Here is a 21,260-nt window from a genome sequence, read left to right as displayed (position 1 = left end):
CAAGCAGATGGGAGCTCTGGGAAATGAGTAGGGGACAGTTTGTAGTAGGAGAGGTCGACTGAAGTGCAATACTGGTCTGCCGGGTGAGCATTTAGCATTATGGATATTTGGGAAAGTAATTAAATAGGTTACACAACAGACAATACCAAATAAAATGGGATGGAGGGACTTTGGAAGTCAGATTACCGTAAAGGGTAGAAGACAGAGACACAGCCTTTTAAAATCCCAACAAGAGAAGGAGTTCTTGTCCTGTGGTTAGAATTTTAGAAACTTTTAGCTTAATGTCTCAGTGGGGGCTGGGGCAAACTAAGTGAAACGGGGAAAAAACAGTATCAAGGTAAACAAAAAGGCACTGGAATACAGGTTTATATAACCAGATTATGCAGAAATTTACCAGTAAAGCTGTAATAAATGACTAAATGAGGCTCAAATCTGGCAGTATATCATAATCCTGCCACAAGTGTGAATGAAGCTACTGAGACCCCAGATTGGGTTCAAATACAAAAAGCTACCTTTTACAAGTTATTATACTTAATGGAAATAGAAGTACAGTATAATCTATAAACAATGCTAAAATCTTACAGTAATATGTAATGTTCCCACAACTGCAAATGAAGCTACAAAACTAAGGTTCCAGAGCAAACAAAAAATGCAAAAACTTTTTTGGTTAAAACATGGAGAGAAAGTAAAGAAATACAAAGTATCACCACACAAGTCACTGTAAGTGTAACTTAACATATTTAAGGAGTATTTTTAAATAAAAGTTTTCTTTCTTTCCTTTTAATGAAAAGGATGCATCTCATGCTTTTCATAGTCTTGAACAAAAGACTTTGAGTCCTCATCATAATGGTTTGTTTTGTTTGAGGTAAAATGCTGGTGTTCAAACCTGTGAACATCATAGAACTTAATTAAGAAAATGCTCCTCAGAAGAACAAAGAAATTCAAGATCTTCTCAGAGCTTTCTTAGGCTAAGGACATCTGATAATCTTAGCAGGGATGTTTGCATTTTTCCTACCTAGTGAACTGATAGTCAGCTCCTCCAAAGGAAAAACGTCCAACAAATAAGCACACAAGCTGTGGAGAATAGAAAAATGCACCAAAAAGGGTTGGTGTTAAATGAATGGGTAGGGTGCGAGAGGCCACAGTGATATTTTTGTTGAAGCCTTAACATATTGGTTCTGATAAAGCCAAGATTCATCTACCCATGACTCAACTTTGTTTTAATCTCAGCCCCTATTTGCGCTGACATGTGTGAGAGAGAACAGTATCTCTTCTTGGACACAGTACATAGTGGAAGTTACATCTCCTGTGGCAGCAAAAAGTTAGGCCAGGCATGGGAGTGGGTCCTATATGATTTATCAGACTACAATCAGGGGACTGAATGAGCTGATACGGCACTTGCCTGTAGTAGGGAACAAATGTGATGCCGGGCTGTCACCCTGCTGGGGGAAGAAATAGGCCTGCCTATCTTGCCACATGAAGAAATGGGGGCCCAGTGGGGTGGGGGAGCGCAGAAAGTGTATAAAATTCATGTGTGTCCTCATTAATAATACATTCACTCTGCATTGTATTGAAACACTATAGTGGCATTGCATTTCATTTTCTACATGACCTTTAATCTTCTATCCGTCCAGCATGTCCTATCTTTGAATGTTGAAGTAAACATAAATATTAGGCCAAAGTTCACAAGTAATACAAACTGGATGTTACCTAATAATTCTCGTCTTAGTCTTGAAGTAATGAAATATTAACATTACAGCTGTTTAACGTGATCTCAAAAGTGTTTTTGTAAGTGTATCAGTTCGTGTGTGTGTGTGTGTGTATATACACACATGGAGGTGCAGTGCTGCAACTGTTATCATTGTCACCTCACAGTAACAGGTTCCCTGGTTCGAATCTCGGCTAGGGTGCCTTCTGTGCGGAGTCTGTATGTCCTCCCTGAGTTCGCTTGGGTTTCCTCCCACATTCCAAAGACATGCATGTGGAGCGTTTATCCCTGGACTTTCGCTCTAAATGGGTTCTGTCCCAGTTGGACTTTCCCAGTAAACAAATGTTAAAACAAAAAAATATACACATATAAGTGCATGTATATATTTATATGTATGTGCGTATATATATATATATATACACACACACACACACACACACACACACACACACACACACACACACACACGTGTCTGTGGCATTAGTTGATTTGCCTGTTCTGTTTAGGAGATATGGCTGTACTACATAGTAAAACACTTCGCTAGAAGTACACCTTGCTGCCAGCCACTTATTAAATCCATTGGTGTGGATATAAAAAGGAAATGATCATTTTTTTGTTTGACTGTTCTTAATGCACATGAAAGTGAATTGCAAGTGATGTGCTTGACAAAGTATAGGTTGTTTGAGTTTTCAGAATCTTAACGTTTCTGGGATTTTTTTTTTTCCAGGGGATTGTTAACCTTGGCACCAGTGAAAACAAGTTATGCTTTGACTTGCTGTCTAAAAGGGTAGGTATTAACTTCTTAAAAAAAAAAAGGCTATGGAAGAGATTTTGTGTCTTGGCTGCTCAGTGTAGTAAGTGCACTGTTATCGTAGTAAAATGAGTTTAACCATGTTAATTTTAATATGTAAAGTGTAGCCTTATGAGAAGTACAGGCTTAGTTTTGCAGATTTTTCTTCTGTTCTCCCATGTCTTCTGCCGTTCTGCTCAAAGCTTGTTTGTGTTTTAAGAAATACAGTGAGCTTTCATCCTTGCTGGTAGATGTGATTACAGTGATAACATCCCCACTGTGATACTGGGTAATCTGTGTTGAGAAAACCAGATCCAGCTTTCAGGGGAACACTTGGGCTGGTTGCCAATCAGTGAAATCACTTGCTGTGTTATTCCTTCAAACAGCTAAATGTCTCAGCCCCACTATTTATGAAAGTCATCTCTCATTTTGGCTCTTAACCTTTTCTTAGTCTGAGGGCTAAACTCACTCTGACACACTTTCACTGCATTTCTGTTGCTTGATTTCCTTTGTCTGTTCATAGCACAAACGTGTCTGTGTTTGTTCAATTCTGAAAGAAAAGACCAGGCTTAAGTATTCTGCTCCAATGAAATGTCTGTACAGGCATCATATTTTGAAACAGAGCTACTGCTTGCTTATCTTATCTTTTAACTGTTATTGATGTAAGGAGCTTAACAGCACTGTTTGTTACCATTGCAGGTTAAAGCTCAAAGACCTTTTCAGTTGGATTTCTTCTCGCAGAGATGGAATTGGGAGAAGAAAACAAAGTCTATAAACGTGTGTGTCTGTGTGTGTGTGTGTGTGTGTGTGTCTGTGTGTGTGTCTGTGTGTGTGTGTCTGTGTGTGTGTGTCTGTGTGTGTGTGTCTCTGTGTGTGTCTGTGTGTGTCTGTGTGTGTCTGTGTGTGTCTGTGTGTGTCTGTGTGTGTCTGTGTGTGTCTGTGTGTGTGTGTGTGTGTGTGTGTGTGTGTGTCTGTCTGTGTCTGTCTGTGTGTGTCTGTGTGTGTCTGTGTGTGTCTGTGTGTGTCTGTGTGTGTCTGTGTGTGTCTGTGTGTGTGTGTGTGTGTGTGTGTCTGTGTGTGTGTGTGTGTGTGTGGAGGGGCGATCATATGAAAGAATAATTGGAAGTCACCAGTCTAAGGACTTCTCTCTTGAGGCAGGCAAATGCAACATAAAGTATTGAGAGTCCATGTCTAATATCCTTTGGTGTAACTCCTTTCTGAAGTCCGCTGGGCTGTGGCCATCTTGCTAGTGGCTTCTGTTCTTTTACCAATCATCTCTTTTTTTCAGTTCAGAAGACTCTAGTTTTGAATCCTTGCAGAGGCCTGACTTTCCTGCTGAGAGGTAAAGCATAGAATGTTCCAGCTGACCCATATTTTAGGAACAAATCCTGAATAAAAATTTTAGCCAACTTGCCCACCGCACTGGCTGGGGATGCTATTCCATCAGTTAGAATTGCAGTCTAATTACCAGCCCCAGTAGTTTATTTCCCAATGAAATTTCTACTGGAGTGAACAATTTACACTAATCAGACAGGGCAGATGATTCTTTAAGAAGCTTGGCTCCTGCCTAATATTGATAGGATTCCTGGATAGGCTTTCATCTGTTATTAACTTTGATACCGTTTTTCCTTGCTTATTAGCTATTTACCGTGGGAGTATGTGACAAAATTTTGTGATAAGTATTAAAGCAGATAATTAGATAGGTCCCCTTTGTACTGACCTTGGTATCTGTTACAGTGTCACCAACCAGTGGACCATAACTTCAAAGAATGCAATAATTGTATACCGAATACCATGCCGTTTAGTTACAAGTACTGCAGATGTCTCCCCTTTTTTGAAACAGAGTGGAGTAAACAAATATGTAGATTCTGAAGAAATACAAAGGCCTCTTGTCCCACCTATTCTGCCCATTTTCTGTTGCTTAATCCAGAGGTCTTACTTATCTAACAACTTATCACTCTGTCCTGAGTCTTCATTAAGATGACCCTTTTCCTGTCCTGTAGGTTCTCAAATGTAGTCTTTCTTTTTAACTCTCTTGTGTATTTTGGATTGCAGCTGTAGTCTTTCACCACACATGGTGTTAAATAATATATCATGCATTTCCCATGTGTTGCCCATCATGGGTTCATAGGTTGGTACTGGGCTATCTGCCTGAAGGCATATATTAGCCCAGCCACATTGTGCGGTATTCACCGCCCCTTTAGTAGTTCCCTAGACCCTTGTACTAGCATCTAGTACCCTTGGCCCCTAGCTAGTAGTGCTGTTGGTGTGATCCCCGGTGTGAACTTTCTGTTACCCATCCACTCATCAAGGGTCCTCTTGAAGAGTGATAGTGAGGGGCTCTGTCTTATGTAGATCGAGACCCTGCTCCATAGTAAGGGAAGTCCCTGGGAAAGGGAATCTATCCCTCCAGCATGTTCTATTCATTGTTGTGTTGAGGTTTATATCCCTAGAGCGTGTAGCTCGAGTAGATTTGGTTTTGCTAAGATGGAGCATGTTCAACAATTCTGGGTTGGACATGGCTCTGTACGTTAGACAGAGATCGCCTCTGAGAAAGCGGTATGCAACAAAGAACAGTCTTAGCTTTTTCAGTCGTGCTGCATAGGGCAACTGTTTGAGGCCAGTAATCATGTGTCTTCAGACTTTCTGTTGGTCTTGCTTGCCATTTTTTTGTGTGAAAGATGATGCCTCAGGAAAATCCAGATTCCTGGTAGCTAGTTCTATACTTTATCTTCTTCTTCATTTCAAGGTTTTGCGTGGTAAGCTCCTTTAGTATTTATTTGTATTTCTTCTTATACAGACTTTACTTAGTTTTTTTGCTGACATCTGAGTAGCTTCTGTCCTGTCCATATTTTCTTCTTGGTGAGGTTTCCAAGTTTCCTTGCTGCTTTCTCATATTGTTTTGACATACTTGTGTAATCTGACTACTTCTATTTCTGTTTCTTCTTTTTCAAAAAATATTTTATTAACATTTTGCAAGGAACACAACTTATTGTATTGTTGCTGCTAGGTCTCCCACTGTGTTGTACTCCTGTACTGGGCTTTTGTTTTTCTGAAGTATTTGCTTGTATTGCATTGAAGTCAAGGTGCTGTGATTTAAACAATTCCTCCTTCATTACTGGTATTTTTTCAACCCTTCCACATCTTCTTGTATGTAGTCCCTTTTGCATAACTTTGTATTATTGGTGAAATGGTAATCTTTTCCTTCCAGATATTCTGCAAGGTTATTTGCAAAGGTATTGTCCCTCTACTAACCCTTGTGGTACACCACTGCTCACCATCCTTTCATTTAAGTAATCCCCCTTTTACTACAGTCGTCTGTGACCCGTTGTCTAGCTAATGCTTTTCCCTTGCTATCAGCTTAAGACAAAGTTCAGATTTTGTGCTACAGCATCAAATGACTTGCTAGAGTCTAAGTAGGCTGTATCCATTATCCCTTAATGCTGTAGGTACCCAGTCTGAAAACTCACTTAGATTTGTTAGGATGGTTTGTGCACTGTGGCCCACAGGCTTACAGATATTGTAAACTAATGTCCTCGGTAGTCATTCCATTAAGTCTTCAAGAATAGAGGTCAGACTGACAGGTTGATAGTTTCTAGTCCCTGTGTTTTATCGAAATATTAATCATATTACCTCCTTACAGTTGATATCTTGGATAAATGCCACCAGGCCTTGTTACCTTGTGCAGTTTCATTAATTTTACTTGCCTCCTTCCTTAGTCTGTTACTTTCCACCAGTTTTACTGAAATGTAGGACAAACATTGTGGAATATTTATGAAAAGGGAAGTAACAGTAGAACAATGAAGGGATTTGGAGCTGTGATTAGACAGGTTCTTCTAAACTGTTAATTCAGAAACATGTACATATGTATGAAGATCTTTTAAGATATTGTTTACTATTAACTTTGTAGGTTTAGATTTATAACTCCGTTATAAATTCCATAATATTACTTTAAATATTCTCAAATGATTTGGTAACATGCTGTTAAAACAGAGGCCTGTACTTTGAGTGCATCTGGTTTGCAAAATGTACCTCATCAAGTCATAGGATAAGCCTCCTTCTAAATACAGACAAACTTGGTTACATCCAGAGCTGACTACAGCTGTTGTACCAGCAATTGAGTTGTCCATGTGTACTGTCCTTTTAGAAATTCCTCAACCTTTCATTCCTAGCATTCCTCCTACCTATGTTTAACTCTTCCATATCTAAGTGTGTCCATCTAAGTTCATAAATAGGTGAAATCCGCATTGCAAGAATATTAAGTGCTGTTGCCTGTACATATAGTTTATCTTTGTAAAACGGAACACCGCCATTGAATTTTTTTTTTGTCACATGCTCCTCGATTTAATGCTGTGTTTTTGTGGGGACAAAAATTTAAGTATTGTATATGTCCCTTAAGGATGGCCAGTATAGCAATAAATCTTAATATTTGCATTTACTTTCCTGTTTTTCATTAGTAGCTATCTTAAGGAGCCATTTCAGGCTTGATGCATGAAATATACCTATGTGGCCATTGCGGGCTTCTTTTACATACCTACACTGGTTTTTGCTGCCTGTAGTTCTGTCTGTTATGGGATCTACTTCATATAGTCGACTTACCATTTCATCGACTTGCAGATCATCGAGATCACATTTACAAAAACTTAAAATAAAGAACTTCTGGAACATAGTATTTTACCTCCGGGAAACTAACCACTTGTCCACCAACAATTAAAATAGAAATGGAAGCAAATTAAACCCACCAAAATGGGGGGCTGCACCCCCACACCTCCCTAACTAAATATACCAACTCTGAGATTGCACTACAGTGCAGAAAAGGGCAAAGTTCACCATAGTGGCCAAGTGGGTATTTTCCCGAAGGTAAAATACGATGTTCGGGAGTTTTATTTTAAGTTTTCATCAATGTGGCCTCAATCTGCAAGTCAACAAAATGCTAAATAGACTGTATGAAGTAGATCCCTGTTATGAGTACTTTTGATCCATCACATGTGCCAGACAAAAAAATATCTAAATAATAGCTTATACTACCATTCTTTGTCATTTCTTTCAGTGTGCTAATAGCCATTAAAGATATTTTTAAGAAATTATCAAAACAACAAGTCTGTAAGTCTGTGAAGTGTTCTTGGGGTGGGCAAAGTAACACTGAAAAACTACTTCACCCAGAGTTAATTCTGCTTAGGACAACAGCATAATATGGAATGCTCTGAAGACCATCTCAGATTTAAACAGGTTGCTAGAGTAAAACATTTAAAGGTTCTTAATTTATATTTAACTGAAAAAAATTGAGAATATTCAAGGAAAAAAAGAAAGAAAATATTTCTGTAAGTCTGGAGTGTCACAAAAGATGAAAAAGTAATGAGGATCTGTGTTCGACTGTAATAAAAAGATATTGAGTTGTCAGTATAGTTAGATACTTGGGCAGATTGTTCTATGCTGTTAGTTACTGGTATGTCACTAGTAGGACTAGGGCACTAAATTCTAAGTAACATAATCGTCAAAAACTGTAATTTTGATAGTTTCGCTACTGTTTTTTGAAAAAAAATAAATTGAAATACTTTGTAAAAAGTATACATAAGAAGATTGGACTGGTAGGGTGAAAATGGACTTTCTTGTACTGGTATTTGTTGTGGAAAAATAAACTGTTGGTAAACAGAAATGTTGAGGAATTTGCATAGCTAATATGCATTAGTTGGAGAATTACAGTAGAAGTGTTACATACATACTTTTTAAACTTTAAATGTGAAATAAAAGGTCATTTAAATCTTAAACCTTTGAGATGCCAGTGGCTAAAACAAAACTGGAAATCTTCTGTTAATGTTGTTGTTGTTGTCTTTCGGCTTTTCCCGGTTAGGGGTCGCCACAGCAGAACTCCGGTCCACTAATGATTGGCAGTAGATTTTCCTGAACGCCGAGGTGCCAGCTCGACGTTCAACCTTCAGCGAAGGCATGCCCATTTACGCATGTCTTTCGAATGCCCACCGTGGGGAGGACATGCAGACTCCACACAGAATGCACTCCCCGCACTCCAGCCGAGAATCGAACGGGAGAAACTCTTGTGAGGCAACAACGTTACCGCTGCACCGCCACGGATTTATTTGGTAAAATATCAGATTCTAATAGAAGGATAGCGTCATGTAACTGTCAGGATGACCTAAATCTAGAATGAAATGCTGGTACAAGAGATGCAAGTTGTATTGCTGTTCTTTAAGATGATGTTTTAATGTCCATGTTGATGGCTACTGCTTGACAGTCAATTTTAACATCATCAACCCCCTTTTTTCCCCATTTTCTCCATGGAGCCAGGGTGTCATGTCAACTGTCACCATCTCTCTTGATTTAATGTCACCGTCTTACCTTCTGCTTCATACCACATCATTTGTAGTATGTCCTTTTCCTGAGTAATAGACTCTGGATTGCAATCCAAGTGGCTTTGTTGCACTGCCCTGCCATCTTGTCTCCTGGGTACAGAGGATGTCCAGCCTTCTCCTTACCGTCATGCTTTCCACTTACAAGCTGCATCCTGTCACTCAACCTACATTATATGTTGCAATCCATGGTTCATGTTTGTCAGTTTGATTGGTTTTATGTCTAGCTTTCACTCAACAGAGCTAGCCCAGGTAATTTAAGCTGTGCAACTGGATACTGGCTGGCCAGTAGCTTATTGATCCAGGGTTGCTGGGCTTTATAGTAGACACACATTAAACAGAAGGGGCATATACACTGCTTCTGCTGTCAGTATGGGTCCCTGCCATAGGTCAGTGTAGGCTGAGTCCTCAACCCACTTATCACCAGCAAATATGCATGCCCATGTTTGGCAACATTAGTCAACATGACCGAATAACCTAAGAGACAGATTTTGAGTGGCTAGCCCTGACACGGCATGTTGTCTAGGATCGGTGTCCTCCCATCTTGAGGATACTGCACATCAATGCACATCACATGACAATTAATGCTCAAAGAGGTTGGTCTGTGCAGCTCTTCCCCCCATAGGCCCACAACTCCATTCTTGGGCGAGTTTGAGGTGGAAATACTTGGCATGTTTTTGGAAGATGGGATAAACCCCACAGAGCAGCAGGAGCACATACAGACACCATACAAGCATTGGATGGAGGTCAAGACTGAACCTTGTACCTTGCACATGGGAACTGAAGACTTTAACCATTATGCCAAATGGCCTCAGTTTTAACATCAAACATACCTAAATTTGGTTTGTGCAGAAGAATGGTTTTAGTTTGATTAAAATAAAAAAATATAAACACATAAGCCCTCATGGCTGATGATTCATATTTTATTGGTAAAAGTTTGTTTATTTGTCTGATCGAAAGTTGTGAAAAAGGCTTTCCAAGATGGCTGCACACTAGGCAACAGCTCTCTCAGTATGAAAAAAAAAATGAAAGACAAGGGCCAGGAACTCTGTCACTTTTACTAAATTCACTGACTGTCTGGATGCTAGAAAAGAAGAAACTGAGAGAGCCTGAAAGAAAATCAACTAGAAAAGGTAAAGAGATAACACTGACTGAGAGGAATTCTACAGCTGGTTGTCAAAAACAGTTCAAGCTCCAGCTTTGGTGCAGGACATCTCTTTTAGTAATGTGGAGGAAAAAATAAGTCAGATGTGCTCAGAGCTAATTAAAATAAACATAACACTGAAGGATTATATACATTAAAATAAAAGTCTGGAAAAATGGAAGAAACTTTAAACAGATATTCAGATGAACTGATAAAACTGCAAAGACCAGAGGAGGTCAAAATAAAAAATGGCTGGCAGGGTATGAGAGTGCTCAAGTAGAGATGTTTCAAAAAATGGTAGAATTACAGGACAGAGCACGTAGGGAAAATCTGAATTTTTCTGCTGTACTAGGAAAACTCAAAGGAACAGACTGTATTAATTTTATTAAGACACAAATAAACAACTGCACTGGTATTCCACAGCGGGATCTGTTAACTGAAAGGGCACATTGGGTGTATGTTCCAAACACGACCATGAGAAAGCAGACAAGACCAATATTAGTAAAGATGCAATCCTGCCAGCAGATAGTTTATTCTGACAAAACTGTGGCAAAAGGGCAAAGTTTTAAAAGTTGGAGACCGTAGTATGTTTTTGAAAAAATGATTATCCACTGTACACCAGGCAGAAGAGAAAACATTTATTCCAGCAATCAGGGAATTTCAACAGCCAGGAATGAGATTCAAGCGGCTGTATCCAGCTGTCTTCAGAATATTTTACCTGGAGGATCAAAGTCATTTTGTGATGCAAAACAGGCTAAGGAGGAAATAAAAAAAGTTTGTTCAACAAAAAGTGAACCATCAAGCAAAAGGGGAATCTGCTTCTCATTCTTCTGTTAATAAAGCACATGGAGAGACTTTGCCTGGAAATCTTCCAAAGGCAAATGCTTGGGGGAGAGAGAGAAAAAGCACAGGAGGTGACTAGAAGAATTGGGAGTACCTTGGAATTGAAACTGAGTCTGGAGTCGAGATATTGAGATGAACAGGAGGAAGATCAGCAACTCTGATATTAACAAAAAAATTGTGAGATTACAAAGCATTAGTCATGTTTGTGAAATATGGCTATACAAGGAAAAGTGGAAAGAATGGACTTTTGTTGACCTTGTTAAACTTGTGGGAATTTGAAAGGCATTTGCCATCCTTCTTGATATTAATGTTTGAAAGGGCACTGAAGGGAAGAGGAAGGAAAGGGTAATTCTAAGCAAAACAATTTCTGTTCTTAGTACTTTTGTAGCACTTTTCATGATATAAATTGCATGTTTATATTAAAGCATTTTAGGTTACTGTATGTGATAAAGATAGTAAAAAATGCCTTTTTTCTTCTTTTGTAGTATTAAGAAATGTAGGCATTACAATGCAGAAAAAGAAAATAGGCTGGGCAAAAGCATGTTTACATTAGGTTGTAGAGGTGGGCAGTGGGGTGCAAATGTGCACAGTTAATATTTCTAGAGCTGTTACGTTTTCTCTTCATTTTGCATTGCTGAATGTCTGGATTAAGACCCTTGGTTTAATCTAATAAGATTTAAGAGGAAGCAAGCCACTAAGAGAACATTAAATGCAAAGAAAAGTTTTCCTTTAGCAATACATGTTGCAGTGCTTCCGAAGCATACGTTGCAGAACTATGAGCTTCAGTAACACCTTCTTCCCTAATTTCATCAGGCTGCTTAACTCTAGTAGCCACTACACTTCATGATGTCCAACTGTGTCAGTAGAAACTGTCTCATATTATGTATTAACCTGGTTACCAGTTTCATCTAATACTTAGTACAGTATTCACCATGACTGTAACTTATAGGCCATCTAGGGCAGTACAGTGCAGTAAAATATCTCTTCTTTCAGTGCAATACATGTTGCAGATTCATAAGTTAACCATAGTACAATACTCTAAGGTCCATTGTGCAATACTCTAATGTTCACAGTGCAATACTCAAATCTCTTTCTGTATAAGGATCAATGCAGTCTCTTAACCAAGTACTTGTGCAATATTAAAGTCTCATGCAAGTAAGTGTTCAGTTCAAAAAGTGTTAAAATTTTCTAATTATGTGCAGTATTAGTCTGTCTACCTGCATGTATATAATGTAATAGCTAGGTGTTATGTATGTAAATGTCTGTGAAAATAGTCTGTATGTTGTCTGAGCATTGAGTCCGGAGACATGGAATTTCATTCAGTTTTTGCACTTGTGTGATTTCTGAATGACAATAAAGTTTACTTTGACTTTTGTCTGTTGTGTTCAGATGCCTGCAGCTGAGGGCTACATTTCTTTTTTCTTAAGTTTCCATGGAGACAAGCTGATTATAGGGCAATAAAAAATCCTAAGCAGTGGTTTCTTTGGTGCTGAAAGTTAATGTTTTCTGAATGAATGCAAGGTGTTTTTCACATCTGGGAGGGGAACAAAGATATAAACACCAATTAGTGTTAGTAGGAACACCGACAGTGACAAGCATGTTAGCATGGATAACCTCAACATTTGGTTAGATAAGACCTGTTTTGGACAGTTTTTCCTATTAGGAGGGTTAAACTTCATTATTTGAAGATTTGCATAGTTTTTGTGTTTGTATTAAGTTAACTGGATATGGGAGTTTTATGCGAGTGTTCTGGGAATGTGGTTGGTTTTTGTTTGAGGGTTTACATTAAAACAAAAAGTCTTGTAAAATGTGACATAGATACAGATGGTGATAAGAAAAAAAACAAGAATCAACTTACTAAACAGTGGGTACATGTATCATAAAAGCTGGAAACAGACATTTAAAAAGCTGTCCTATATAATAGGTGGGAATAATGACATCTTATCATAATGGTGGCACTTTCCATATTATCTTGGAATGTGAATGGTCTCGTGTATAGACAAAAGCGAAAGATTATTTAATTATATTAAGAAATGCAGAGTACAAATAGCAGTGCTAGAGGAGAGAGATTTGGAAAATAGTGAGCATGTGAATTTGATAAGTAAAGGATTTCAGGATGGGTCTTCAGCAGAATATCAGGGACAGAGGAAAAAAGGCATGCTTATATTAATTGCTAATGCTGATAGAAAAGGCATAAAAGATAATGGTAGATTTGTGGCAGTAAGGAGCTACTGGCAAGGGATGAGGATTATGCTGACATATATTTATATCCCACGTAAAATTGCTATTATGGAACTTAAAGAAAATTTTGGGAGAAATAATAAGTTTTCAGTTGGATATATTACTTAAAAGTGTGGATTGGAATTTTATTTGCAACAATGAGGATGAATCAGGGGTGACTAGAAAGAAAAATATAACAATAGAGGGTAGATTTCTTAAGAAATTAATGAAAAATATTTAGTATGAAGATGTGAATTCAAAAGTAGTAACTCTGAGAGAATTTACATGTTATTTCCCAAGGTTTAGTAACGGTGCTCGACTAAATAGAAATTGTATTTCACAGAAACATGTGCATTTAATTGAGGGCTTTGACACACAGATCATGCACCAATAATAACTAAGATAAAAATGCGGGGTAATGAAATAAAAATGAAGACAGTGGCATTTCCCCCCTTAACTGTTAAAAAAAAAGGAGTTTAAGAAATAGGTAGTGAAAATTATTTGGGAGTTATTAGGGATGATCAAATGTACTCCGTAAGTTATAGCTAGTGAGTGAGAAAAAATGAAAGTGGAGTTGAAAAATAGGGTAGAAATAAAAGAAAAAAAAGTGTTACCAAAATTTATAGATATGGATCATTGTGGTTTTGTGGAAGGGAGGCAAACATTTGACAATATTAACAGAACAATGATGATCCAGAGAGAAGCAGAATAAAAGAAAATACTGCTGTTTTTGTGGCTTTGAGGCAGAGAAAGCATTCAGCAGAGTTGTTGGGATTTGCTGGGATTGTTTGAGTAGGGCAGTGGAAGTATTTGCATTTCCTGATACAATAATAAGGTTTAATTAGGAGGAAATATGAGGGATCGGAGGCAGAAATCAAAGTTAAAGGGTTTCTCTCTCATAGGTTGTGTCTGAACAGAGGAACCAGACAAGGGGTTGTTCTCTTTCCCCATTGTTATTTGCTTTATATTTAGAACCATTGTCAAAGAAAGTGAGGGACTCAGAAATTAATTCAAGGGTATAATTGTTATGGTAATCAAGAAAAGTGGGCTTTATTTGCAGACGTTACTATTTTGTACCCGATAAAACCAGAAAAGGACATCTCAGTGTTCTGGAACATTCTGAGAGAGTTCCATTTTTTTTGGGATATAAAGTGAATGAAAATAAAACAAAGGCTATAGCTATAAACTATGTACCTACATTTGAAGTGGTTCGGCAATACCCATATTTAGTGGGGACTTAATAAGACGAAATATTTACAGAACTGTTTTAACAGATTAATTGTCATCTTGGTCTTTTTGTTTAATTAGGACTATATATCACTGAACCAAAACATATTCCTGGCCATTTTGGCTCACAGGCTGACCTGGTTTACTGTGGATGATAAGCTGTAGTGTCTGATTTGCCTGACTTCTTAAATCATCTTGAATTTTTATCCAACCCTCCAACTTTTTGCTACTGTTGTTTTAAAAGTCAGTGATTCTGGCTTTCACCCATTATGGTAATCTGACTAACAAAGAACCCTTCCCGCTTTTATTGCTGTTGTCTGTTGTGTAAGCTGATTAAGAACTTTTCCCACCCATTAGTTTACATAGATCTGTCATAGTAAGAGTCCAGTCAGCAAACAAGAATTGTTCTTTAAATAACCTCCTTTACTACAAATGGTTATTTTCTAAAAAGTTTTTTAAAAGTTCCCATCTGCGTAGCATCCTTGCGACACGTTGAGAGAGACTTGAGTAAATCCTCTGCCATCCCTGGCAGATAAAAGATTTATTTTACTTTCTTGCAATTCATTTAACTTCTTTATCTGCTGATTTTTGCACTTTAAATCGTTTTCACAGTACTGTTTGCTGATTTCTGAGAAATGCACTTTTGAGAAGCTTTACTTGCAGTGTTACTGTTTAAGTTGCTACTTTATATTATTGTTGGCACTTAATTGTTGTTTTCCTGCAATTTTAGTCCTTCTAAAGGGATTCTTACACAGCTGGCTTGTGTCTGTTGGTGTGTTTGAAAGGGCCTTGGGTTATTTCCACAGAGTTCAGCAATTCTTGTATCCTCTCCGGAATCTCTGTAGTGATTTCCTTGCATCATGTGCCATTCAGGCACAAGCTAAGTACTTTACTTGTAATTAAAAAAATCTCTTCCAGAAGCTATTTTATTGATAGAGTACTGATTTTTATGTTTTATTTTTGCATTTATCTATTTTTAAGGCTAAAATTACTGGTGTCAGTCCAGAGGGATTCAATATCTGTCAGCCTGGGAGGACAGGGTACACAGATCACGTTGCTTTGCCAAAGATGGCTTGCACCTGTCCCTTAGGCTTCTGGATTTTGGCTAAAATTTTATGCACACAAGGACTAAAGGTGGCAGTGTCTCAGTCTACATTAGCAACCAGTACACCTTAAGTTTGGTTAAACAGGTTGATACCCTGGTGTTCATCCGCATACAGTTCACCTTAGACAGAGTTGCTAACCCTATTTTAGCATACTATAGATCTCCATCGCTGTCTCAAGAATCCCTCAAATCTTATCTAGACCTACTGGAGGTTCTGTCCATCCAACCAAACACTCTGTTCATGGGAGACTTTACCTCCAGTAGAATGTGAAGCATACACTGCTGCCAACTTACAGGCACAGCATTTCCTGGACTATATTAACACAAATGCCATTGATCAGTTGGTTCACACTATAAATAGAGGTTCAAACATACTGGACCTTGTTCTCACCCATATGGGAGAGCGCCCCTCCCCCCAATGTCACGTCCTCTCTAGTGAGGTCAGATCACAAAATTGGTTCTTTCAAAATAAAAATCAAGTTGTAAAACCTGTTACAATTAGAAACTATTCTAAAGCAAACTACAGCTCATTCACTCCAATGGAGCTCAGGAAATTTGCAATGTAACTTCCAATGAGCAGAGCCTAAGCCCTTTGACAGAATAAAATTTCAAAGAAATCTTCATATCTATAGAACCATAGAGGTTATGAAAGAAGTATGAATGGCAACTCTTCATTACAAATTATTCTTATAGTGGTAGTATTCCTTAGGTTCTAGGTCTTAAACCAAATTTTATAAGTCACAGAAACACAGTAACTATAACATTTATAATATTGTGTAAACAACTTACATTCTCTCCGCAACCACTCAAGTTGCACACATACTGTCAGCATCATTTTGTTCATCAACCTGAGAGCTTTCATATGAGGCTAAGGAGTTCTGTCTGCATTACTCGATTGTTGAGATATTTAGAAAAACATAAAAATTATATCTATATAAATTAATATCATAAAACAACAGTTAATATCTATTTACATGCACTAGACACAGGTCAAATATTAATGCAGTTGAGTTTGCCATTGTATAAGGTTTAAGATGAAATCTTTTAAAACCTTGTACATAGCATGGTTTTGGAATTACTGATGCAAATATGAACAAGCAATATTTGACACCTAGATGTGTCAGTGGGAGTTAACTGCAGATGCACCTGGAGGTGTCACTCGGATGTAATGAGTTTGTCAAAATTCAGTGCCCCACCCAACCTAGAGTTCACAACAGCCTATGCAGAATTATTCACAGAAACACTGTACAGACATGTAAATGTCGGCAGAGAGGCTGCTGCATCTACCCGAAGTAAGCCCAAAACAACCCCCCCCAAAAAAAACACCCTGGTGGAATCCTAATCTTAATAGGGTGTATAACAAAAGGTAGAAAGTCATGGTCAAAGTAAGAAAGAGCAATTCTCATAACGACAAGAGCTCACTAATAAAACTAAGCAGAAAACTAAAAGGACTAATTAAATAGAACAAGTGTAGTTATGAGGTTGATAGTGCCTCAAGCTAAAGCCAATCACAAGGCTTTCTACAACTATGTCCAAAACCTCGAAGGTAACACACAACAGTTTGCTGAATTGGTAGTAAATGGCACCATCTTCACTGAGCAGAGTGACATATTGAATCTTCTGGCTTTCAGATTCAGCTCAAACTGTACCCCCCCCCCCCATCTACCCCTGCCATCCCTTGTGAAATCCCTACCAGCATACCTCCCCCGGGCTATCAGCAGGAAGCAAGTCATAGAGGCGCTCACTAAAGCTAAAAACACAGCATGACTGCAGCACAACAGCATCTCAAGTTGCCTCTTTAATAGCCTGAAGCATCCTTTCAGGAAGACTTGAGTTGCTTTTCAGCCTCAAAACAAGCTGTGTACCCCCTTCATAAGGGTGGACTTTCAACCGACCCTACAAACTAAAGACTCATTAGTCTGACTGGTCTAATATGCAAAGGCAAGGAATGAATTATCAGGGAAAAGATCAACAAAGATATTTGCAACCTGCAGACACTAGCCCCACCCCAGTTTGGTTTTGTCAAAGAAAGGTAATGTCTACTTAACCTGATAGACCTTTTGAAGAAGGTAACCAAGGCAGTGGATAAAGGGAAAACAGTGAATGCCATCATCCTAGACCTGTCTGAGGCATTTGACACAATACTCTACTCAACTGTTTTGGACAAACTCACTGAACTAGGCATAGATCCCTACACAACTCTATGGATTGGCAGCTGACTCAGATAGGACCCAAGAAGTCAGGATTGGTGAGGCCACCTCCACCAAGAGGCAGGTCGCCAGTGGAGTACCACAGGGCTCCATGCTGGGCCCATTTCTGTTTGGCATCTACTTCTCAGAGGTCAATGCTAATTTCAAGGTCCTCTGGCTCAACAAGTTCACAGATGACTGCAAATTGAAAGCCATCATAAATTCCCCCATGACAGTAACATCCTGCAAGAAGGTCTAACACAGACAAATGACTGGTGTCAAATCCACGAATTACAACTCAGTGCAAAGAAGTGCATTATAGTGCCTTTTGGGTAAATACTACCCAGGCCAATTATTTGATTTATAAGATACCTCTAAGAGCTGACATTATAGTTAGAGATCTGGGAACATATGTAGACAGTAATCTGGCCTTTGACCAACATGTGGCCAAGGTAGTAAGAAAATCATTATGTGTTACCCAACTTATAAGTAAGAGTATGACATTCAGGTCCAAGGAAGTTGTAGTACCACTTTATTTGTCCCTTTTCATACCCATCATTGAGTACAATGCCCTTTTCAGCATGTACCTGACTAGGTATATACAACAGTTGGAATGCCCACAGAGGTTCCTCACCAAGAGAATCCAAGGTATTCACACTGTCCTATATGGATTGCCTTAGACCCCTGTCTCTGTGCTCAGTCTCCTACTGGTTGTTGAAAGGCGATCTGTACTTGGCATATAAAGCATCCTTATATCAAGCCCTGGTGGAGCTTTTGCGCATCTGCAAAACAAGAGCTACAGAAACATTAGATCCAAGGATTTGAACTTTGCTTGCAACATAAATAGAACATGCTAGTGAGACAGATATGCGAGTCAAAGAATCCCCTTGCTCTGGAATAGGCTCCCTGTCCATGCAAAGCAAAGTTCATCCCTAAGCCTATTCAAATGTAACCTTGCCCATTCGATGGGAAATTGCAGATTCATCTCTGGGCTGTCCTCTATGTTGGTTACAGACCGAAGCCAACAGTAAATATTCCCTAACTACCATACCCCTCCACAAAACTTTATAACAACCTCCTAACTACCCCCCCCCCCCCCAATTAAGAAGCACATGTTATAAGTGAAGCAATTTGGGTCAAATTGCATGGCTAGACTTATAAAAGCCCTGGTGGTTGTTAGCCTAATATACACCTATGCATCTGTGGATTAAAAATGCTTCTGTTATAGCAGCTAACAATATGTGAGAAGAGACTAAAGAAAAGAAGATACAAAACTGAGACACTGTAAGCTGTCACTTATGGATATGGATAGCAAGATACAGGTGGTGAAAATGTTTTTAGTCCCTTTAGTTTTATACACAGGTCAGGTGTATTTTATCAACCAGAGAATGCACAGGTCAGATGTATTTTATCAACCAGAGAATACACAGGTCAGATGTATTTTATCAACCAGAGAAAACATTGTGGATAGAATAAAGAGTTGAATGATTTTATCTGGGGGAAGATGAGGGCAACAGTCAAGTGGGATAACGTGATCCCTCCAATAAAACAAGGTGGTTTAGGATTACCTGGTTTGAAGGAATATTTTAGAGGTACACAATTAAAGCTCATATACAGTACACAAGCCGAAAGATACAATTCAAAGTGGAAATGGATGATGATGAAGCTTGGGGAAATTCAAGAAATAAGGAGAGAGTGAGATTTTGGATTCAAATCCTTTAAGAATAACAACAGTCATACAGAATATTATATTCTTATAGTAACAAACTATAATACGAACCAAGCCAACATGGGAATGGAGAAAGGAGATCCTGCCAGTAGGGACGACTGTAATTAGAGGCACTGAGAAGAGACAAGAGGCAGCTGGAATTTACTGGAGGAAGCTGGCAAAGGATCCAAGTTACTGGGAACAGATAATTAGAGAGGCAAAGGTAATGGAATGAGAAGAGGCCAAGAAGACATCTAGAGTGCAGGCTAGAGACTACCTTTCCTATCAGGGATTGATATCAGAAATATAAGCAAAGAGAAAGGGATAGGGAAACCTAAGTGAAATACTTGCACCTGTTTGAGTTTTTAGTTGAATCTAGAACAGAAGCTGCTGTTAAAAAATAAATAATTAGTAGGGCGCATAAAATATTGCATGGTAACTATTGGAATAAATCAGATGAGACCAAAGAAGATTGGGTTGGGAAGAAAGATTAGACGACCAATTTACAAAAAAAAAAAAAAAAAATATAAACAATGAGAGGACATATGTATTATTCTCAAATATGCAACAAAGTCTCGAAGATTTAGGATTTTTGCTTGGGAGTGTTTGCATAGATACTTTTATACCCTAAGCAGAGTCCCAAGAATTTTTCCTCAGGTAGATGGAAAATGTTGGAGGTATGATGGGAAGAATGAGGTACCTGGGAGCATATGTTTTTGGAGTGTAATGAGTTGGCAGATTTTAAAAATTCTCTACAGAGTACTCTGTCAGAAATACTGGTGAGGAAATAAGTATAACTTAGGAAATGATTTTTTCTGCTTGAATATAGAATCTTAATTTCCCAGACTTTTAAGTCTGATTTTGGTGGCTGACAAAAAAAGCAATTACTAGAAGATGGAAATCAAAGTCTAAAGCAACAGTGTTTTAAGTAGTGAATATTGTAATGGAGATAAAATACCAGAAATGGGATCTTTAGAAAAGGATAGGAACGAATTACATTGAAAAAAAGTAAATTGTCAGAACAGTACATGCAGAATATTGTTTTGTTGGAGGAGTGAGGTTTAAGAAAAGGCAGGAATCGAACAACTTATGTAATGTTGGATTGATTATATTGGATAGAAAAATATATATGATGTATAGTGTTTGTAAATGTGAACGTGTTAATATGGTTTGTTTTGCTTTTATATAAATGTAAGTATGCCTGTGTTACAAATGATTCAATAAAGGTGTTTTGTCTTGTTTTCTTAAAGCGGCCTGACACTGTATGCCTAGGTTGTACAAGCTTTCAGTTTCCAAGATACAAAGTTGTTTCAAAAGGAAAGTATAGCTCTGGGTTTATGTACATTATATTACAGTAGTAAAGGCTGATTGTGCTGATTGTTATCACTGTTAAGAATACTTGTTACTGCCACCATAACACAAAAAAAGGCAGTAGGTCCTTCAAGTTGAGTAGTCTTGCTTTTAAATAATTTTGATTAAAATTTTTTTCTTGGAATATAGGCATTCTTTAACCATTCAAACGTCTGAGGGGCAGAAGGCAGTTTCATTTTTGCACAAAACTTTCTTAATATTCATATCTTTTAATTACATTTTGAACACTTTACATAATCATTTTAGTAGAAATTTGAAGGTTTCTTCAGTTCAAGAGTTATAGCTAAATATGCATATAATGGTAATAGCTACTCAACAGGTAGTTTATACTTTTTGTCTCAATCCTTAACAACCTTTCATGTTATAGTAAATTTTGTTTTTGTTTTGTTTACCTGTAAAGTCTAGTTGGGCACTAGGCCGTTTGCAGTAGATGCCCGAGGAGAAAAGCTCCATAGAGATAATGTTAAATAACCATACATTCTAGTATCATATTTTCACATTCTAGTTCATTCTGTTGTTGTAGCGTCTTGTGTTTAGAGTTTAAATACTTAGGAAAAGTGTGGAGCACATTTCTTTGATCATAGGAGATT

The 21,260-nt window shown here is 38.1% G+C and overlaps 1 protein-coding gene across 1 annotated transcript in view; it reads left to right on the top strand.

Annotated features, from left to right (window-relative positions):
• LOC122810579 (1-aminocyclopropane-1-carboxylate synthase-like protein 1) overlaps positions 1–21,260 on the top strand; it is a 790,733-nt gene that overhangs the window by 89,768 nt on the left and 679,705 nt on the right. The window contains exon 4 of the mRNA XM_044082158.1: positions 2,436–2,495. Coding sequence (XP_043938093.1) covers positions 2,436–2,495 — 60 coding nt within the window. The remainder of the gene's footprint in view (positions 1–2,435; positions 2,496–21,260) is intronic.

This window comes from Protopterus annectens, chromosome 9.part0 (genome assembly GCF_019279795.1).
Source record: "Protopterus annectens isolate FY-2018-M chromosome 9.part0, PAN1.0, whole genome shotgun sequence".
NCBI lineage: Eukaryota > Metazoa > Chordata > Ceratodontiformes > Protopteridae > Protopterus > Protopterus annectens.
Note: the sequence above shows the minus strand (reverse complement) of the source record. Positions and strands in the feature narration are given on the sequence as shown.